Here is a 22,126-nt window from a genome sequence, read left to right as displayed (position 1 = left end):
GTCTGTTCGAAGTTCCGGAACTACTTTACTAGCCTGTTGCTTTTTATCGAGCCAAGCTATAAGCTTCCCAGCTTTGTCGCCTTGGTCGTAAAGCTTCCCAATCCTATGTCTAGCTACTGCCTGGGCCTCCTGTGTTACTAGCTCCTTATACTCTGCCGTTTTAAGCTGTAGTCTACGTTGTGCGTCCAGCGCCCCTGTGTCCCGCCCTTCCTTTTCCAACCGCGCGAGATCCGTTTCCATAGCTGCTACCTGCTGCTCTTTATCCTTTCGTTTTATGGCTATGACCGATAATGCTTCCCCCCTGATCACTGTTTTAAACGCCTCCCATAAGGTTACTGGGGAGTCCACTGACCCTGTGTTGGTGTCAAAATACTGAGTGATTGCCCCTATTAATTTCTTCCTAGTCTCCTCATTGTGTAGGTGCCAGGCTCCTATGTGTACAACACAGCCCTCCCGCCGAGTCCCGAATGTGATCTGTGTGAAGACTGCCGAATGGTCGGAAATGCCTCGGGTAAGATGGGTTGCTTCTTGTATTGTCGTGTCGTGCTGTAGTATAGCCAGGATGTAATCAAGGCGGGAGAATGAGTGATGTGGCCCGGAGAAGAAAGTGAAGTGTGTGTCAGTTGGATGGCGCAATCGCCATACGTCTGTGAGTCCGAAGGCTTCCAAGAAGTTCGCCATCCATTTCTGCCCTTGTGGTATGTCCCTGGGAGGGTGTCTGTCCAGCGTGCCTGACACTACCGCGTTGAAATCCCCACCCATCACTAACTGCCCGTCAGGGAGGGAAAGTAACAGTTTCCCCAGATCCGTGTATGCCTGGGTTTGAAGGCCAGGTGGGATGTAGACGGATATGAGGTTCAGGCGATACCCCTCCCATTTGCCGGACACTACCGCGAAGCGCCCTTGTGGGTCTGTCTCCATGTGGTCTATAGAAAGAGGCAGTGAACGGCGCAGCAGGATCCCTACCCCCCTGGAGCCCGAGGTGAAGCCTGAGTGGACTGCAAGAGTATACCCCCATCTGTTGAGGGCCTGACATGCATTTCCCATGAGATGCGTTTCTTGTAGTAGGACCGCATCCGGCTGGTACCTTTTAAGAAATTGCAGGACTATGGTGCGTTTGAGTCTATCTCCCAGCCCGTTGACGTTCCAGCTCAGAATTTTGAGGCTTTTTTCCCATCGTCTAGCCATAACCGTTGCTGTGTGAGGTGAATTGCATTTGCGCTCTGGTGCTTGAGGTGAATCTGATATTTCTAGCTGCACATGACCGTAAAACCGTCCCAACTCCCCTACCCTCCCAACCATCTCCCCAACATACCCGCTGAATGCAAACAATTTCCCGCTTTACATATGTGGATTCATCCATTCCCTCCCTCCAACTTCCGAACATTATGCCTTCCCCCCCCCGTGAAACAGTGCCCCCCACCCTGCTCCCTGCTCCGTGGGTGCAAAACTACCCACCACCCCAATTAGCAGAGCGCCTGTCGCCCAACCCTGCCCCGGAGAGAGAAACCCTCCCCGACGGACTTCTTACAGGAAAGCGTTAGCCGGCCCCCACCAGGCCGCCCTTCCCGCACTGTCCCAGTACTGTGTTCCTCAGGACTAACTAAGGTTGACATTTAACGTGGGTTTTTAAGTTCAGTTCAAAAACACAAGTAACCGCTAATGACAACCCCAACAGTATATTAGTTTTGGTATACGTTACAGTTCGAAGAAGCACTGTGTCGAGTGTCCGCATTCTTAGCCCACTGAATTGTCTTGTGGCGAGTCCCATCGAGGGCTGTTCGACCTGGAGCGCCAGGATCTCTGGCTCTGCTTATCCCCTTCCATGCGTCCCGTCGCCAAACCAGGAGAGGAAACCCCGGGTTCTCTCCAATTGTCCACGTTGCCATCCATCTGCCCCCCCGGTGCAGCGGCGTCCAACCATTCCTGAACCGCCACTGGAGAAGTGAAGAAATGCGATTTACCTCCAGCAATAATCTTCAGCTTGGCCGGGAAGAACATCATGTATTTCAATCCTTGTTCACGAAGCGCCGCCTTAACCCCTTGGAAGGAGCGCCGCTCCTGCTGGACCTGCAACGTGAAGTCCGGGAAGAACCGGATCGTAGCCCCTTCGAGGTGCAAGTCTCCCTGTTGTCTAGCAGCCTGAAGGATCGCGTCTCGGTCTCTATAGTTAAGGACTTTAGCGATGATTGTTCTTGGCGAGGCTCCAGGTTTGGGTTTTGGGACCGGAGCCCGGTGGGCCCGCTCGATGGTAAAGATGTTCGATAGTCTTTTAGGCTTTAGGTGGTGGAGGATTAGGTCTTCCAGAAACAACTCTGTGCTGTCCTCTTCCATGCCTTCCGGAACACCTACCACGCGGATGTTGCTTCTTCGGGCCCTTCCTTCCTGATCTTCGAGCTTCATCGCCAGTAGTCATTGCTGGTGGACGAGCTCATTTACCCTGTCCTCCAGTCGTTTTTCAGAGGCTTGCAAGGTTCGTATGTTCCCCTCGTTATTCTTGGACCTTTCAGTGGTTTTCCCCAAGTCCTCACGCAGCAAATTGACCTCAATGGAGATCTTGTCCATTTTTGTCTCGAGGTTAGCGCCTAGAGTGTGGATTGCGGTCATGATGGAGGTCAGGGACGGTTCCGCTTGTTCCGTACTGCCTTTTGCTGTCCCGGCGGATTGCTGTTGTGTCCTTGGCACCGCATATTGATCCAGCTTGTTGGTTTGGGTCACCAATCCCCCTTTAGGCCGCATGATGAAGCGGGGCTGGTCGGCGCTAGGCGTTCGCGCCCTTAGCCGCGACGTACCTACTTCGGTCTGTGCTTGCGCAAAGTGCGGTCCGCGTCTCACCCTTAACACTGGCGTAGGTCCGGTCCCTGGGTTTGCCACCGTAGCTCCGCCGCACTTGGTGTCTAATATAGTCGGGCAAGTCATGCAGTGTCCGCAAGCTGTCTGCGTTCCATCTAGCAGCCGCACTTGTCTGCGTTTCGGGCCCTCGTACTCCTTGGTTTATGGTCTCCCTCGCCACTCTAGGCCCTGAGACCCGTCCGGGTGCAGTTGTCCGCTGTGTAGGTCCGGTGGTAGCCAGGGGTTCCTCTAACCGGCTCACTGTATGTGGGGGTTGACAGTTCTGGGCGCCCTGCCTGTACGCAGTTCCGGTCCGCCTCGTGGTAATGGCACTAGGTCGCAACCCTTTCCCTTATTGCAGTGTCTGTCAGCTTGCTGCCCACGTGGTACTCGCTGCGCCCCCGTGCATTCACCTGGCTCAGGTGCCCAGACTCACTGTTGGGGCGCCCCTCAACCGGCTCCTTTGCAGGCAGTCCCGTTCTGTATGCAGGCCGTGGTACTAGGCCTCATAAAACGGTGGCCGGCCAGGTCCCGACTCCCTCCGTGGACCGGCCAGGTGCCTGCAGTACTGTGCGGCGCTGTATGTGAGGCACCCCCCGTGGACGGTCCGCTATGCATGCTCCGCACTCACTTTGATCTGCGGGCGCCTCCCGCTCCGATGCTGCTGCCGCGCGCCAGCCACTCTTCCGGGTAGGCCTCAGACCGGGGCCTCAAGTTTGGCTTCCGCCCGAGTTCGGGCTCCACACCCTCACAGGGTCGGGCTGCCGGAGCTCCGGCCGCGGCGCTGCCATCCCCGGGGGTCCCGGGACTCCGCTGCCACGGCGATGCCGTCAACCTGGACCTGAGGAAGCTGGGGCGTCGGTGTCAGTACGCCCCAGCAAGGATTTGACAGACGGATTTCAAGGGACAGTTTCGGTCCCGGCGGGAGCTCCGATTTAGGCGGCCATTGCAGTCGGCGCCTGGCCACGCCCCCGTTTAATTCTTTTTTAACGATGAAATGTTCTATGTAATTATGATGGTTTTAAACATATTATTCTATGTATGTTTTATTCTTTTCTGCCATAAGTTGTCTTTTATGATAAAAATCGCAATAAAGACTTTAAAAACCGCAAACCGAATCATCCTAGTTATGTTGGCGCTTTCTTATAAATTCAAAGTTCGGCGTAGGGTTATTGCAATGTTCAGAAATAGCACGGCGCTCTACAGAAAGTAGGTATGGGGTAATTATTGTGGTTGGTAATTGTTGGTGCTGCTTGATCAGAGATAACCCTATTCTCTGCGAGAGAAGGGGGAGAGGAGCTCAGCCTTCTATAAGTCTATGTGCAAGGTCAAGCGCACACAACCTAAGTCTATTCAACAGTTGGTGATGTGTCTTTTGATGGAAGGATAAGACCAAACTTCTCTTTAGTTGTTCCTTTCCTTATTTATTATAGTACATGAAAACCAGCCGGTTTTCATGTATACAAATACTGTCATTTGATATAATAAATAAGGAAAGGAACAACTAAAGAGAAGTTTGGTCTTATCCTTCCATCAAAAGACACATCACCAACTGTTGAATAGACTTAGGTTGTGTGCGCTTGTCCTTGCACATAGCTTTCTTATAAATTAGTCACTCAAATGTTTTATGGTAATTTTTTTTTTTTTTATGTATTACTAAATTTATGAAATATGTTCATTTTATAACCTGACATGTTATCTATATTTCTTATATTTTTATTATCAGAAATGTATGTATTGTTGTATTGTATTGTTTGTGATGATCTATATCTTGTGTCTTTTTGTGATTTTTACTAATCGAACAAAAGTATTTGACTGACTGACTGACTGTATACTGATTCATGCAAGTATTCTGGCCTCAATGTCCTTAATATTTCGTCCAACAACCCCAAATTGGATCCCATTTCTTAGGGCAACCTGTGCTTTGAAACACCACTTGTTCTGCCACACAGCACCAGTCTAAGTCTTCGCACCACTGAGTCACCGTTGGTGGCTGGTTCTTTCACCATGCCCTTGCTATGTTCCTTTTGGCTGCGATGTCTACTGTCTTAAACCAAAGCATTAGATATTTAGGCCATCTATCTTCCCCTGTCACACATAGTATATGCCATTTGGCATCCATAGGGACTTCTTGTCCCACCACTTCAACCATTATCTGGATTGTTTCTTTCAGAACTTTTGTATGTAGGGGCAGTCCCAAAGCAAGTGGTAAAAGGTGCCCCCTGCCCCACAACCCCATGTACATATGTCTGTGTCACTACGGTTCATTCGGTATAAGAGTGCTTTAGAAGTGCATGATCTATGTAACATGCGTAGTTGTATGAGACGGAATCTCACCCTTATTGCCACTTCTCTAGGGCTTTGTATCACCTCAGCCCATTCGTCTTCCACTATTGAACCTAGGTCAGTCTCCAATGCTGCTCGAAGAGACACCAACGGGTCTGGGGTATTATTTATTATTTTTAAATATATCAGAGAGGTTGTTTTGGACGTCATAGGATCTAATGCAATTCTGGCCTCTAGGGGTGTGTATCCTGCTATGTGTTGACCCTCTGGTACATGACATCGCAGTGCGTGCTTTAATTGAATATATCTGTAGCGTTCGGAATCAGGCATTTCGTATTCCTGTTGTAGGTCGTGAAACCCGATCATCTTTTGCCCCTCCACACGTCCCCCAGACTATCTATCGCCAAAATTCCCAATTTGCAAAACCCCTGCAAGCCTCCAACCTCCGTTAGGCGGACGCTATCCCATAGTGGAATTTTCTCTGTTAGTTTTCCTTCCCAATCCAAGAATTTAGTTGCCTCCCTCTATATCCAAATTACCTGTTGTTTATGCGGTGGCAATTGCGTTCCTACCCGTTTGTGGTATAAAGCCACTGGGTATCCTCTCCTCCCCATTGATAAATGATCCACCCAATAGGCGGGTTCATCCCGCCCCATGAATACCCACTCATTGATTGTAACCAACTGTGATGCCCAGTAATATTTTTGTTATGTCTGGGAATGCCAAACTGCCCTTGAAGACTCCCCTCTGAAGTTTGTGCAAGGCTATTCTCATGCATCCCCCTTCCCATAAGAGTGATCTTATTTCACTATCTACTTTCCAGAAAAATTCTGGTGGCATCCTACATGGCGTATTTTGCAAAACATACAAAAAGCATGGCAGTGCCATCATTTTGAAGAATGTTGCCCATCCTATCAAAGATGGCAGGAGTTGTCTCCAGTGTGTGATGTCCCCTCAAAGTCTATCTAGTTGGGGCATTAAGTTATCTACTAGGGCTGGACTGTCCCTATGCCCCTGTGCAGCATCTTGCGGTGCACCCTGACATATCTGCTGCGCGGGACCCCTCTGCCTTGAAGGAGCTAAGTCAGGTGGGGATTGCCCACCTTGGGGATCTCTATAATCGGGGCTGGGTCTGATGCTTGGTTTCATGTATGTGCGGGTGCGGCAAGCAATCCGAGATATCTACCCTGGGTATCCGGCCGAGTCACGCGCCCTGCGGGCACTGCGGTTGAGGCTAGCGGGGGCGGAGCGTGGAGGCTTGATAACCAAATTGTATAATGCGTCCCTCAGGGAGAATGACCTTGTGGAATCCCCCTCCTATACTAAGTGGGTGACAGTGCAGGGCACGATACTGACGCTGGATGACTGGAACTTCTGCTGTGTGCGAATGGGATGGCTGACGGCAAACTGCAATCTCCGCATCATTCACTTAAATACTTACACCAACTCTATTACACCCCGATGCAACTGCACCGATTCAGCCTCAGGGAAAGTTCATGCTGTGAGCGTTGTGGACAGGCAGATGCTGATTTCTTGCACTTAGCATGAATGTGTGCTGGTATATATAATTTTTGGATGAACGTTACGCAAGTGCTCTCAGATGTTGTGATGGAACCAGTGGAGTGTTTAAACGCCTGCTATTTGTCTACCGGGATGGTTGAAAAAGCTCAAACCATGCTATAGGTGCTGGTGGCCATCTCCACTTTATTCGCTAAGCGTGCAGTGGCGTAAAATTGGGTGGCTAGGAATGTCCCGACGGTGAGTAATGGATCCGAGATTTACTGTATTGTAGGGACCAACTGGAAGTTTATGCGGAGGAAATACCGGAGGCCTCTTGCCCTAAAGATGTTTGAGCTCCACTCACGAAGTACTTACTTGGGAAAACAAGACCTGAGATGATCTTCTGCAATACAATGCTATTATGCATGCCAGGAGCTCTGAGACGATTATTGTGAACTGATGCATTACACTCTATAGGACTATCCAGGTATAAAAGATTGCTAAGCACAGTGCCAAGAATTGAGGGGGGGGATGGGTGGAGGGTTTGTTCAGGGCGGATTGTTTTTCTTCACTTATACGAGAAAAAACACAGCTTGTATTGATATCCGAGGCAAATGTGCCTACGGGACCCCATGCTGGGGTGATGTACACTCACTTGTCTACAAGCTGTCTAATAAAGATATATATATATTTTTAAATCTGTTTTTATTATTTGCATTTATAACATTGGCAAGTAAATCAAAACATTAAGGATTAGTTGTTACAATCAATGTGCACACTCGCTTTAAAAGTTCAGCAATAAGTTGTACAGTAGTCTGGCCAGCTGCAATTAAGACTTTAAACATTTGATTTAACACAACTCCCCCACATGTCTCACAGATCATCGTCAGAACTTTCTTCTTCATGTTCAGGTATAGGCTCACATATGTTCCCCCGATAAACGTTCCATGCTTCCCATATTTTGTTCCATTTTTGAGGACAGCCTCTGCTTATGTAGAATGCCCTTTCGGCCATCATGGCCAGATCTATATCTTTACACCAGGCCGTTAGTGAAGGCAAATCCTCGGGTCCCCATTTCTGCGCTATATTGCGCTTTGCCACCATGAGTCCCAGTGTAACCCACGTTTGCGTCAGGCACGTGAGGTCATTGGGTTCCCATATGTTTAGCAAGCACTTTCGGGGCTCTGGAACCAGTGACACACCCTTAACTTGTGACAGCGTTCTCAGTACCCTCCTCCAGAAATCAGCTATCTGGGGGCAGTCCCATAGTGTATGAAAGAAGGATCCCTCCTCCCCTCATCCCCTAAGGCAGTATGGATGTTGTATTCTGCCCATTTTATGCAGGGTGCGTCTAGTATGGTATGTGCTGTGCAGGATTTTTAGCTGAACTAGCCGTAGCCGTGCTGGTATCCCTACCTCTTTGGGGGAGGCCAGTGCTTCCTGCCACTCCGACTCGTCTATGTCTCCCACGTCATCCATCCATTTTTCTCTCAACGGAGTTGTGGGGTCCGGCATAATAAAGATATATTCTTTTTTTAAGTTATCTTCTAGGAATTCTGTATTTTATTCCTAGGTACAGAACTCATCTTTGACCAGTAGTGCACGTGCACTGGATGGATGGTAGTGTCGGAGCAGATCTGGCAAGCATATAGATTACGGATTTATCTCAGTTTATTTAGTATCCCAAATACCCTTGAAAGAGATGAATTATATGGAGGATACAGCCTATTGATGATTTTGAGCTGCTGACTGCACTTATGAGTGCTTGCATCACTGTTTGTTGAGTGAATTTGACCGCGAGCTGACACCGTACGCGTTGTGTAAGAGTGCTGACTCGCAGCTGTTTTGTTTTCAGTCAGCTTCTTGGGGAAATACGGTAGAGTCGTACAGGATCAGTCCCAACTAGAAGGTCTCAATGAATACAGAGTGTTATTACATTTAGGACTTTGTAGTGTGGAGTGTATCTACTTTTAGTCCATTGAAGGTCTCAATTGGCTTAATGCGGTTTTGTTCATTTTGTGTATCTTTTCAATTTAAAAGGTGCAATATGGAGCAAAGGGAAGGCTTTCATAAATTAAGTACGGAGCTGAGAATAATTTGTGCGATTGAGAAAATAACAATGGAGGTAACAAGTAGGTTGGATAAGAAATTTGAGATGGTGATTGGTAAGGGCAAATACATACTCATAGGCAGTAAGGGATTACAGGTTGCACCACCTGGCTATACACAATTTCCAAATAGATCACTCAATTACAGTTGCCCACCTCTTTGATCCACTACCACAAGACCATACACATATAATACACAAGAAAGCACATAGAGAGGCAACAAAAACATTTTTTCAAAAATGCTTAAATGCAAAATAGGTAAAGGTAATAATGTCCTTCAATGATGTGAAATATGATCTCTTTAATGAATCCTTGAGACATTCACGATGATCAAGCACAACAGCCGCAATACAGCCAATGTGTTTCGCCCCAATGGGGCTTGCTCAGGGCACAGAACTGAGTCCACCAGCGTTGTGGTGTTCTCTAATATATCTGGTCAGTGTATTTTGGACTTTGTGTAAAGAAAGGTCTTGCCTCCGTACCAATAGTAATTATCCCAGTTTATATCCGATATAGCACACACTTTAAATGGAAAAGTTCACAGTAGCTTCAATACTTAAAGTTCTTGAACTGTATGACGTCCCTCAAATCGCTGGTGTTCGCTATGATATGCGACACTTCATATATTAAAAGAATTGCTTCTTCACTGGCCAAGGTAAGATGCCGCGTCTCTCGACCCACCGACAGCCCAACATAAAACACAGACAGAAAAGGCCGTTCTTTTAATATATGAAGGATGCAGACCTTTTGGATTTGCCAAAGATTGTTTTATTTGAAATGTTTTTTTGAAACTGTATTACAAAAGCTATTCAATATGGATGCCGATGTTTTTTAATAATAAAAGTTAAAAACATTCACAGATGGCTACTCCCTGCACACATGGGCGTCAATCTTTGAATGATTTTAAAGTCTGTTCGACGATGGGCACCTCTGGCACTGTCGACATGGGGTGCAGAACCCTGCAGGCTGTGGTGTGCACCTAGCGTGCTGTTCCAGACCAATGCAAATTGTAAAAAAGGTATTATTATTACATTTTTGAGTAAGGACTCATTGACTTACAATTCTTTGGCACTGACAGGAACTATTTCTGTGTGAGGGGTCTGATACTGTGCATCGGCCGAATGCTGGCGCTCACTCAAAAAGGAACCAATGACTGGGGTGAGCTCACCCATTGCCCTGTTCTGTATGCTATCATGGGTGGAAGAAAAATGTGAATAACACTACAACTGGCCAATTGATGAAGAGGTCTGACTGAAAGCCCCTTTAAGAAATATAGAGATGTATATAAATATAGATAAATACATAAATAAATGAACATTTCCCTAGCAATCTCACCTCCGTTTAGGGTCTGCCCCGAACACCATCAGTGTGTTGAAGAATGCTGCTGACTTCCTGGTAAAGTAGTTTCCTCTCAGCTTCAAGCACCGCAGAGAAAGGTTAGTAGTGAGAGCGGACATTAGGGCTTTAGTGTGGCGGTCAGAGAGACAGTTGGACTCCAACCTGCAGAATAAAAACATGTGAGTTCAGTGAGTGGGGAAGTGTTTGAGAGGCTGATCCACTTTAAAAACTACACAAGGGTTTAGTTGAATTTAATTTTACCAATCAAAGAGTTCTAAACCTGTCTGAAATTAACATATTATTTACCTTTGGCAACACTCTTTCTAATGGATAATCTGGATAACTGCAGTTTCATCACCTTTGTGAATACCTCAGGCACCAGATTAGATCTGGAGAATTTTTCCCAGCTATTCCATCGAGCGTTGGTAGGTGGTTTTGTGGGGCTCCGCGTTTACCCCATCCCGCCTCAGAAATTACGCCAAAGCCATACATAACCGCCACCCATGAGTGCTGACCCGAGTTTCTTTCTGAACTCTGTCCATGCCATTAGACCCAGAGCCATTAAGTGGTCAGAGCTGACAATGTGCAGATCTCTAAACTAGGACCTTTTTTGGTGAAGAAAAGACCCATTCAGCAGGACAGGAAGGTGGGAGAGTCGGGGAGGAATCTGTGGTTAGATAGAGTGTTCACCAGAAAGAGTGCTAACAAGGGTTAGTATTTTGTTCTACGGATGGATACTTCTAACCACAGATTACTCACCTTGTGAATAGAAAACAAAGCTGTACTTTCCATGGCTCAGAACAAAAAGTTCTGCAGGACCAAACAAGCAGTGCCCCTCTTGGCAGACCTAGCTGTCATGCCAGTGGGGCTTTGTGAACTTCTGAACCACTCATGTTTCAGCCTCACAGATGTTCAAGACAGGCACTCTGCGTGCCAACCCAATTTAAGTCTGGGCCACTAACCCCATCCTTTTTCCAGAGTATCAATCAGGTTTTCGTGTTTGACCGTGCCAAACGCTGAGGATGATCAAGAAGGATAAGTAGGTGTGAGAAGTTAGCCTGGCATATGATGTTCACTAGTTCTAGTGGGCACCTTGCACCAGTCTAATCGACCCTTATTGGTGATGGTTGTAAAGTCAACCTTATAGAAAGCTATCCTAGTGGTAGCATGGACCAGCAGTCATCAGGCTAAGTTTCAGTTTCAGTTTCAATCTTTATTTCGATCGGTTATAGATCATAAAAGATGTACAAACATGTAATCAATAAAACAAACAGATAATATAGACCCAAAATCATTAAAAAGTCGTTAAAAAATAGTGATAAATTCATACACTATACATTGAAATTACGATTCATTGAAACAGAGCGGGTACGGATGTGCCACATCGCAGTCAAAAATTTGGCTACCGCGAACACAATGTGAGGTGAAAGGTCAGTTTTTAAAATCCTGTAGGCAGGGAGATGTAGTTTAAAGCCCAGGTTTTTAAGGAGAGGGACGAGACAGTACTTCCTCGGTCTTTGGTACGCCTTGCAGAAAAATAAAATATGCAGGTCGTCTTCCCGATGATGAGGGCAGGACGGGCACTGCTCACAGGATATGGGCTGGGCCCAGTGGATAGTAAAGGACCTTATGGGGAGTGTGCTATAGCGCCATTGCATATAAAGTTTCCTAGTGAAGACAGGTGAAATGTCATCTAGCACACATTCTAGTAGATACAAATATTTTAGTTCAGTGAACGAGTCTGCCAGGGACCCCTCTCTTATTTTTCCCATTGTTAGTTTTAAGTTCAACTCATGAAGGTCCTTCACTAAAAGTTTCCGTGGGATCCTAGTGCATATGTTAGCTGGATCTAGCCATAGATCAGGTCTGCCTAGAGTCTCACATGATTTCTTAATATACCTTAACCATGGAATTTTTCTTGATTTGGGCGAGGAAAGGATCTCTTGGTGCTCGTTCCTGTAATCAATAAGTTCAGGCGTGCTCCAAATGCGTAGCCAGAAGATAACAGGTCTTAGACCCAGTTCCTCCGATATAGGTCTTAGACCCAGATCGAGTATCAGCGGAAAAAGCGGAGTGCTTGCAGGTAGCGCCGCCAATTGCCTAATAAAGTTATTTTCCGTGGTCTGGAGGTTTTGGGCAGGAGTATTCCCCCATAATTCCCCTCCATATAAGACAGCACCTCTAGCCTGCATTTTATACATTTCTAAGGCGGCACCTAGAGGTTTATAGGTCGATTTGTTTACCATTCTAGAAATGCCCCCCGTTAATTGGGCCAGTTTCATACTAGCCCTGGTCCGGTGTGCGTCCCACGTCATGTCCTGATTAATGGTTAGGCCCAAATATTCGAATGTAAAAACCCTCTCTAGTCTTAATTGGCCTATAATGGGGTTAGGGCATGTTGAGGGAGGGGGGTTGAGAATCATGAATTTAGTTTTTAGTGCATTAATCTCAAGTCCCCGCTCAACACAAAAGGCTGAAAAACCATTCAGGACTCTTTGGATTCCCATTGGGGATTTAGACAGCAGCAGGGTGTCGTCTGCAAACATAATAGCGGGCACCCTGCTGCCGTTTAACTTCTGGGCATCGATGTCGCCGATCCCGGTCAGGTGTGCGATTACCCCGTTGACAAAGAGGCAAAACAGGGTCGGTGCAAGCGCACAACCCTGTCTCACCCCACTGTCAACGGGGAACCTGTCTGAGAGAACCCCGTTTCTACCACACCTGACGCGTGCAAAATTTCCATGATGTAATCTTGACAGGATGGTCAGGATCTTAGGCGGGATACCCATCTCCTTCAGTACTGTCCATAGTCTATTTCTAGGTACAAGATCGAAGGCGGCTCGCAAGTCCACGAATACAGTGTACAAGCTGCCGCCCTCGATGACCGCAGTCTTCCAATAAAGGAGATTCAGGCAAAATATCTGGTCCATAGATAGTAGAGACCCCTCTTCTAAATCCTGCCTGATAAGGGCTGAGAATGGTAAATTCATCTATCCAGTATTGGAGGCGATCTAGTATGAGCCTACCGAATAACTTCTGGGAAACATCTATGAGGCTGGTAGGCCTGTAGTTGGCTAGGAGCAGGGGTTACCCCTTCTTAAATATAGGGACAATCTCTGCGCCCAGCCAAGTACTAGGAACCTCCATGCCCTCAAGAACCGCATTAAATATCAGGACCAGGTAGGGAGCCCAAACATCAGGCTCCTGTTTAAATAGGTCACCCGGTAGGCCATCCAAACCGGGCGCCTTACCTGGTGCCAGCCCTGCGATAGCGGCTCGAACTTCCATCTCTGTGAAGGGATCACCCTCGACTGATACATTAATATTAAGAGAAGTATCATTAATAAAATCATCAGGTAGCTTATAAAGGGACTGAAAGTGGGCCTGCCAGGTCTTGGGTGAGATATTAGATTCTATTGCGGAAACTAGCTCTTCGGACCCTGTATTAACCAAGCGCCAAAATTTGCGAGAGTCCCTAGTGGCTAGAGTTCTAGCAAGATTTTCCCATTTTTCATGCTCCCATTCACTTTTAGCATTGGTAATCAGGCACTTCTAAGCCCTTCTGCTTTCCTTGATTGCGGGCCTATCCGCTCCATTTTTAATGAGAGCCAGGAGATCTGATTTAGCCTTCCGGCAAGCCTGATTATACCAGCTGGGGCGGTCATAGTGCCGCCTCTTTCCTGCGGTGAAAAGGACTTCAGCCGCAGACTCAACTAAATTCTCATGGGTGATCCAAACCTCTTTATGTATGCCCTGGGAAGTAGGTAACTCCATTATCGTACAAACCTTTTCAAGGGTTGGTAAGAGCCGGAGGTAGATTTCACGAACCTTCTCTGGGTTAGAGGCTAGCTTCTCCCACCTTACTCGCCTTCTATTGTTTGAGAGCGCCAGTTCTGGTACAACATCCTCAGTCCCAACCCCTCTGCCATCCAAGCCAGGGATCGCGTATTCCAGTTCTAAGGCATTGTGGTCACTGTCTTCCCTAGTTGTTACCTGGAAGGCAGTTATATGTGACCACATGGGAAGTTGGACCAGGATGTAGTCCAGTCTCGACTCTCTACCCTCTCTGTGATAAGTGCATTTAGGTGGGATGTCTGAGCCTATACGTCCATTACAGGCCCGGATACCCCACTTCAGGGTTAGAGTAGTGATTTGAAGAGCCAATGGTGTCCAGGCTCTGGGGGGCGGAGCTGCCGAGGGGGGTACCAGCCACACCGCATTCTCCTCCTGGGTTAGACCATCCAATAAGCCTTGGAGTGGCTCAAAATGACAGTTTAGATCGCCACCCACCAAGAACGGTACACCCTGGGGGATGTCACTAAGGAAAGGCAAAAGTTGATAGATGGTGTCTGACTCTTTTGTTATATTTACTGGTCTAGAGTAAACGTTAACCACAATCAAACTGTTCGAATTTGGCCACTCCAGCAAGACCCCCAGAATGTCAGCAGAGGCTGATGGAAGGGTTGAGGCCGTGCATCCCAGGTCAACAGCCACCCAGGTTGCAAGTCCTCCCGAGGGACGTCCCTTCCCTCCCCACTTCGCTGGGATAGAGAAAGCCGCAAAGCCTCGTCTAAGTGTGGCTTCTCTGGCCAAGGTCTCCTGGAACAGGCATATGTATTTGCCCTCAATGAACATACCCCAGTCGGGGTAGTTCAGTTTGTTCCCCAGACCGGCCACGTTCCAGGACAATATCTTGAGGGAGGTTGGCCTGGGTTTCGGAACTGGAGCAGTAGATGCCACTGTGTCCGTGTTAGTGAGCTCAGGTAGGACACTAAGAAGTTGTTCCCTTGTCTCAGTGCCCAAACCCTCTGGGATGAATGGGAGGACTGGTTTACTTGGATGGGTCTCTAAGCTGTCATTACGGGGCTTGCTGTAGTGTTTGATCTTCAGAGGGCTAACAGGGCTTGAGACATGTGGACTATTGCTAACTATGGTGTGTGTTGTCAGATAATTCCCCGTCTCCCGCCACCCAGGCCAGTTGTGTCAGTCCACCATTTCCAGGCTGCTATATCTATTAAATGTTGGAAAGAAATCTGGCTGGTGTGGTCTAGGGTGGTGGAAAGGGCCCCTGACTCTGGCGTCCCAGCCTCTCCCCCTCCTAGAAATAGTGTGCCAACCCTCTTCCTCATAGGTATTATATCTTAATGGATAAAAGAATGATAGGGGTAGTGACTGGATAGATGTCCCCTTTTCAAAGTGAGGCCATCCACAAATGTGGGAAACAGTCCTCGGGTCTCTGAAATTGATTAAAACGCAATCTCCGTTAATTAATTTCTCTTGGGCACCCAACCATGAGACTCTGCTAACCATGAGGACCTCACTGGTAATTCCATGGGGTAGGGGTCTATTCATAGAAAGCCAATTAGTGACTTTATTCCTAAGGGTGAAGACAGATTCCCTACAATCAGGCTTCAACTCCGGTACACCAGCCAAAATGACTGTGTACGGGCTTGCCTCAGGCGGCAAATTCACAGGCCTGGGTTTTTTACTAGTAGTTTATGTATCTTGTGTAGCAGCGGCCTCCTTTTGTGGACGGCTCAATTTTGAATTAACTTGGGTCGTCTGGGGAGTGGCAATGAGTACTGGAAGGGGTGATATTTGTGAAGCGTCATTAATAACCATAGTATTAGCTGGATGTACTATGGAAGTGTTTGTTTGTATGTGTGGTAGCTTGGGAGTCAGCCCAGCATCCTTCGGTGGTAACTTTGATACAGCCTTCTTGCTCCTTGCCTCACCCGCTTCCTTCACTACGTTATTATTTGTCTTTAGTTCATCAGCAAGATGTGCCGTTGTTTTTCCTATCATTGGTAGCCTGGCTTCTATCTTTAGTAATCGGGAGTCTAGGGGATTTAAGAGTGTCCTCAATAATTCCTCGAGCTTAGGTAAGGTCAAATTGTGAGCCTCAGGGGTTATAAGCAGGTGCGGAGTTACGAAGGGTGGTGTCTGCGTTAGCAGTGGAACAGTGGGTGAGGGTATCGTTTTGGCCGGGGGAACAGGTCCCTTTTTGGGAGGTCCTTGTATACTACCCTCCACCATTCCAGCGTTCTTAGGAATTTTAGCTTTGCGCCCTCCATTGTTGTGCGTCCCTCTTTTCCTCTTCGGTATAGCGCCTTCCCTTTCCCCCTGCGTGGTACAACTCGCACTAGTATTAGTAAGATCAGTATTGGCCATAATATCTATGGGGGGAGGGGAGGGGAACTGATGCACCTGGATGTGAGGTAGGGGTAACAAACTAAGTTCATCAGGCATACTCATATCACTATCAATGTTATACAGGGTAGAATTAATCGAATTAGTCGGAACTGGCGTCCCACCAACCTAATTTTCCCCAGTCTCTGAAGTAATACAGTTCAATCTGTTTTCAGGGGTCTTTGCCAGTGCTAAGGGCCCTATAGATGATCTTCGGACCCAATCTATTTCCTGGGATATGCGCCTTTCCAGGATCGTGATCTCGTCAATTAAGAGAGACCCAGCTTTAACAAAGTAATTGTCCAAAGTACCTTTTGCTGCTCCAGCGGTCGATGCACTCTTACTTCTTGTTTCCATACTCGCCATGGATCGTTCTTAATGTAGCAAGGGTAGTCCTCAAGCGTGATGGCCGAATCAAGAGGGGTAGCCCGTCCCCCGTCTCGACCGTTCTCGAACGGCCTCAAACGGCCCGCCCTTTGCCCGGGCTTCACCCCGTGCTTCGCCCCGTGCTCCGACCCGCGCGCGTCCCGCGTGCGCGCTTGGTGAAACTCCTATATGCAGGGGGGAGGGGTGCGGGAAGAGTTGCAGGTGCGCCTGGTGGTGTTCGCGGTCCGCCTGCTGGGACTCGCAGTCCCGCACCTCAGGGCAGTGGATTACAGAGTCAGTCAATCCCCGATGTCAAGTCCTCGCTGGTCACTGAAGATTCTTTCAGCTCTTACACCCAGGATATTATGCACGTCTCCACACTGCTGCGAGCGGCGCCCTCGTAGCGGGGGCCGCGAGCCGTTATCAACTGCAGGGGGGATGGGTGCGGGAAGAGTCGCAGGTGCGCCTGGTGGTGTTCGCGCTCCGCCTGCTGGGACTCGCAGTCCCGCACCTCAGGGCAGTAGATTACAGAGTCAGTCAATCCCCGATGTCAAGTCCTCGCTGGTCACTGAAGATTCTTTCAGCTCTTACACCCAGGATATTATGCATGTCTCCACACTGCTGCGAGCTAAGACTTCAGAGAGCGTATTAAGCATGTTGTTTTACCAATTATAATCCCTTGAGTACCAAATGAAAGCACACCACACAAGGTATATATCAAATATATATGTATTTATTCTAAACACAACCCCTCTCCACTCTTTATGAGGTCGGAGGTAAAAGTACAATACAAGTTACTTCATTAGCATACAATAGGTTGCACAGTATACGTTTTGCCCTAGGGGCCTCACAAACCATATACTTAAATAGTGGTATAAGAACCACGTCTGGGATAGAAAGCAGGCATGGTGCCTCTGGAATCGCTGGGCTACTCTAAACAACCAAAGGTTAGGAAGTAGGAGGCCCACGGGAGACGCGTGCAGAGTCTAAACACAGCCGCGGCTTACCATTAACTTTATATGGGAAACGAACAAGTTACAATTTTAAAGATTAAGGACACTTCTAGGTTAACTACGATGAAACTCTTTTAGACTAGGACCCTTGGAGGGCCAATCACCTCGTCACTACAGGAGTACCAGTGTTACCTCACCCACAGAAGCCAGGTGCATAGGTTTCTTTTAATGTCGGGTTTCGTCATCGATTTCAATGGAGATCTGCAAAGAAGTGCTGCAGATGACCAGAGGAAAAGTGTCCGGGTGGATCCAAGGGTGGATCGATGATCTGTAGAACGTGAAAGCAGAAGAGACAGAGTCTGGGCCACTTGCCAGTGACCAGGAAGGAACACGGCGGTGTCGGGTCATTTCAGGTGAAGAGGTGTAGCTTGTCTCTGCAGCCACGAGGTCCAGGAGGTGTCGACGACGACCAGGCGCTGGATTCGAGCTGTACCACGAAGGATCTAGTTGACTGCGGTGTCGGTATCCGAATTGGACCCAACAAGCCTTGGCAAACGCAATCCACGCAGGAGATGAAGATTGGATTCGGTGCAGACCAGCAAGGTCTGTGGCGCTTCGCCTCTGTAGGGAAGCTGGAGCAAGCCTGGAGCAACCAGGAAAGCAAGTTAGATTTAAAAGAAAGTTTTCAGGGGGCTCACTAGCCAACGGACTAGGAACCGGGAAAACACGTCAAGCTGAAATGCAAGAGCGGGCCCCACGGGACACTCATGGAGTGTGGGGGCCTGAGCTTCGGTGCAAATGGTGCTCGGGCTTCTCGTACTACAATGCACAACTGCGAGATACCTCGGGAGTTGATGCAGTTAGCAAAATGCAGGATGTCAAGGAGTTCCGGTCCCACGTCTCTCGTGTCCGCCACGGGTCGTAGCTTTGCTGGGAACGTCGAGCAGCGTCAGAGATGTCTGGAAGTCCGTGTCCTGTGTCGCAGAGTCTTCTGGATCCGGCGGGAGCCTGGACAATGCAGACCGGCAAAGTTGCTGTTGGTGCCTGTTTGAACAGGGTGGTCACGCCTTGACCACAAGGGAGATGTCTTCTGTCTTCCAGTCGAAATGGAACGTCGAAGGTCCAGGATTTATGTTTCAAAGTTTCGTCCAGGGTAATCTAAAGTCATAGGGACACAGCTCCTATACTTATACTAAGTTAAGGGGTTGGACTACCTGTAAGGTCCCTCCTATGGGTGGACCTGGGGAGGGGGTGGTTACACCCCCTTCCCTTTGTCCAGTTTCACGCCAGAGCGGGGCTGCAGTGCCCCAGCAACTGGTTTGAACCGGGCTATGCATGGAGCAACTTGTGTGCCCCAGGCAGTGTTTGAAAAGCGTTCACTGAATGCAGCCCTTCCTGCCCCAATACACGGGTGGTGCTAGCAACTCCCCTGACAGGAAACCTATTGTCCAGGCCTCCCCTGCCAGAGTTTCGTCCAGCAGCAGGAGGTCAGACTTGTGTCTGTGGCAGCAGCATCCATTTTGTGATGCTGAGGCTCTGTTTAACTTTAACCGGGTTGTACAGTAACTACATGTCTTCTCCCTCTAGAAGGGTGGAATTCTACCCCCGCGCAAGGACTGGCGGGGGGGGGGGGGGTAGTATTTCAAAGTGTTTGACACCTTACACAACATGTTTTGATAAAGCTAAACCAAAGTTAGCACTAACCGCGAGGATTATAATGCACTTAAGAGTATATGGCATGGCTATATCAAAGAACAGTTATAAGGAGATGGTTCCGAAAGCTGCAGAGGGGCTCAGCTCATGCTAGGGCACCCGCTCACATAAAACCAAGCACTCTGCCTCCAGGATTGTTAAGGCCTGCCATAGGAGTGACTTATGGGTTACTGTGTGTCCATATATAAGGAAGATATAGATGTACTATATCTAAGTAAAGGGTGATTACACCACTTACCTAGGCTGTGTGAACTGGCCTGTGGTGTCAGTTTGGAAGGCAACCCAGGGGTGGCACAATACATGCTGCAGCCCCTGGTAGGCCTAGGGAGCACCTATGCCCTGGGTACCTAGGGTACACTATACAGGGTCTCACAAGGGTGATCCAGTAACCAATCTGGTATGCACCTAAAGTACATGGTATCAATTTAGAGAGAGAACAGCTAGGCTGTGGGCCTTATTAGCAGGGCCACACCCAGACTAAAGTCGAAAAACCAGAGAATCACTGCAAAAAGTGGGGGTAACCATAGGAAGCAGACCCTACTCTCCTACAAACACCTCCCCCCCCCAACTAACCTTGACCAGTTGAGTCTTCATGTTCTAAGTGGAAATATGTGGAGAGTCCATCTGCATTGGCATGGTTACTCCCAGGTCTATCTTCCACTGTAAAGTCCATCCCCTGTATTGTATTGTATTGTATTGTGGTATTCTTATATAGCGCAAAACCTGTCACCACCAAGGGCATCCTGGCGCTTTGAACAATGAACCAGCAGATTTAGCGCTTAGCCTGTTCTGGGGAAAAGAAAGGTTTTTAACGCCTTTCTGAAGGCAACAAGATCCTCAAGACTCCTCAAGGATAGTGGCAGGGAGTTCCAGAGTTTAGCCGCCGCTGTTCTAAACGATCGGCCGCCCATTCGCACTCTCTGGAAACGCGGTACTACCAGTAGCCTAGATGAGGAGGAGCGTAGAGCTCGAGAAGGGACGTACCAGGCGAACATTCTCTGCAGAGGGACCGGGCCTAGGCCATGAATGGCCCTGAACACAATGCACGCTGCTTTGTAGCGAACGCGTAAGTGGATCGGCAGCCAATGAAGTTCTTGTAATGCTGCCGTAGAAGAGCTAAGGTAGGGGCGGGAAAGGGCAAGTTTTGCAGCCATATTTTGCACTCTTTGGAGCTTGCCCAGAAGTGTTACCGGTGCCTCCAGAAGTAGTGCGTTACAATAGTCGAGTCGACTTAAGATGGTGCTCCGCACTACTTCGGGTCTGGTTTGCTCAGGGAGGAGGGGCAGAACCTTTCGCAGCATCCGAATCAGCATCATGCACGTTGAAGTAGTCTTATTCACGTGCAGGTCCAGCTTCAGATTAGGCCCAAAGATGACACCCAGGTTACGCGCCGATTGTGCAGCTGACACCGTCTCTGGGAAAGACGGGGGCCAGAAATCGTCTGGAAGATCACGGGGGACTCGATCGTTGGAACAATACAGGACCTCTGTCTTAGTTCCATTGAACTGCAACGAGTTCAGTCGGAGCCATCCTGCTGTAGCCTGCATACACCGATGGAAGATCTCTAATGGGACTGCACCCTGTCCCTCCAGTGAAAAGACCAGCTGGGTATCGTCCGCATAATTAAATGCGGAGATCCCAAATGATTTAATGAGCTGGACTAGAGGGCGGAGGTAAATATTAAAGAGTATCGGGCTGATGGCTGAGCCCTGAGGTACTCCTTGTCCTACTCTCCGCTCCTCTGAGCTGAAGGGAGGGAGCGAGATCCGTTGCTGGCGGTTGTCCAAATAGGATATTAGCCAGTCCCTGGCCTTACCCCTGACCCCGCACTCTTCCAGCCTCATTATCAAGGTGGGGTGGCTGACCGTGTCGAACGCGGCCGACATGTCGAGCAGCACCAAAAAGGCTGCCCGGCCGCTGTCGACTCGCGCCCGCAGGTTGTCTAACACGGTCACTAACGCGGATTCCGTCCCATGAGCTGGGCGAAAGCCGAATTGCGTCTCATCCAACCAAGTGTTCCCTTCTAAGAAGCCGGACAGAGTGCGGGTGACCAGTTTTTCCATGATTTTGACTGGAAAAGGAAGCAGGGAGATAGGCCGGTAGTTGGAGAGGCAAGCGGGGTCGAGCGTAGGTTTTTTTAGGAGCGGGGAAACCACTGCCTTTTTCCAGCAGCCCGGTACGGTCCCTGTTTCAAATGACTGGCAGCAGATGGAATGTAAAGGCTGAAAAAGTTCCTCCTGAAACACCCTCCAAAGTTTTGGAGGAAGAGGGTCAAGAGGCGAACCAGATGAGATCGTAAGGGCCAGGCTGCCAAACTCCTCCAAGGAAGGAAAGGGAAAACTACTCAGCTGGGGTCGACTGGCCTCAATCGCCGGAGCTCCCAGACTGAGGGCCTGGTCCTCTGGTCGGGGTCGACTGGAAGGCAAGGCCGGAGCTTCCAAACAGGGATGAAAAACCCACTGCAGGGGTCGACTGGCCGTCACCTCCGGAGCTCCCGAACCAATGGTGGAATTAACTGGGTCCTGCACACCCTCTCGGGTTTTTTGAATTTTCTCCTCGAGGGCATCGGCAAGGGGGAAGCTGCTCAGCTGGGGTCGACTGGCCTCAATCGCCGGAGCTCCCAGACTGAGGATCTGGTCCTCTGGTCGGGGTCGACTGAGAGGCAAGGCCGGAGCTTCCAGACAGGGGTGAAAAGCCCCCTGCAGGGGTCGACTGGCCGTCGCCTCCGGAGCTCCCGAACCAGTGGTGGAATTAACTGGGTCCTGCAAACCCTTCAATATTTTGCAAATTTTCTCCTCGAAGGCATCAGCAAGTGAGTCACAAAGAGTTTGCGAAATAGGG

The 22,126-nt window shown here is 48.8% G+C and overlaps 1 protein-coding gene across 2 annotated transcripts in view; it reads right to left on the bottom strand.

The window, feature by feature from the left end:
- The window catches only part of LOC144805937 (NACHT, LRR and PYD domains-containing protein 3-like), a 509,894-nt gene that overhangs the window by 16,670 nt on the left and 471,098 nt on the right, over positions 1-22,126 (bottom strand). For both annotated transcript variants that reach the window (XM_078672409.1, XM_078672405.1), the window contains one exon: positions 10,062-10,226. In XM_078672409.1, the coding sequence (XP_078528535.1) occupies positions 10,062-10,226 (165 nt within the window). The remainder of the gene's footprint in view (positions 1-10,061; positions 10,227-22,126) is intronic.

This window comes from Lissotriton helveticus, chromosome 1_2, assembly GCF_964261635.1.
Source record: "Lissotriton helveticus chromosome 1_2, aLisHel1.1, whole genome shotgun sequence".
Classification (NCBI taxonomy): domain Eukaryota; kingdom Metazoa; phylum Chordata; class Amphibia; order Caudata; family Salamandridae; genus Lissotriton; species Lissotriton helveticus.
This window is presented reverse-complemented; position numbering and strand designations above follow the sequence as displayed.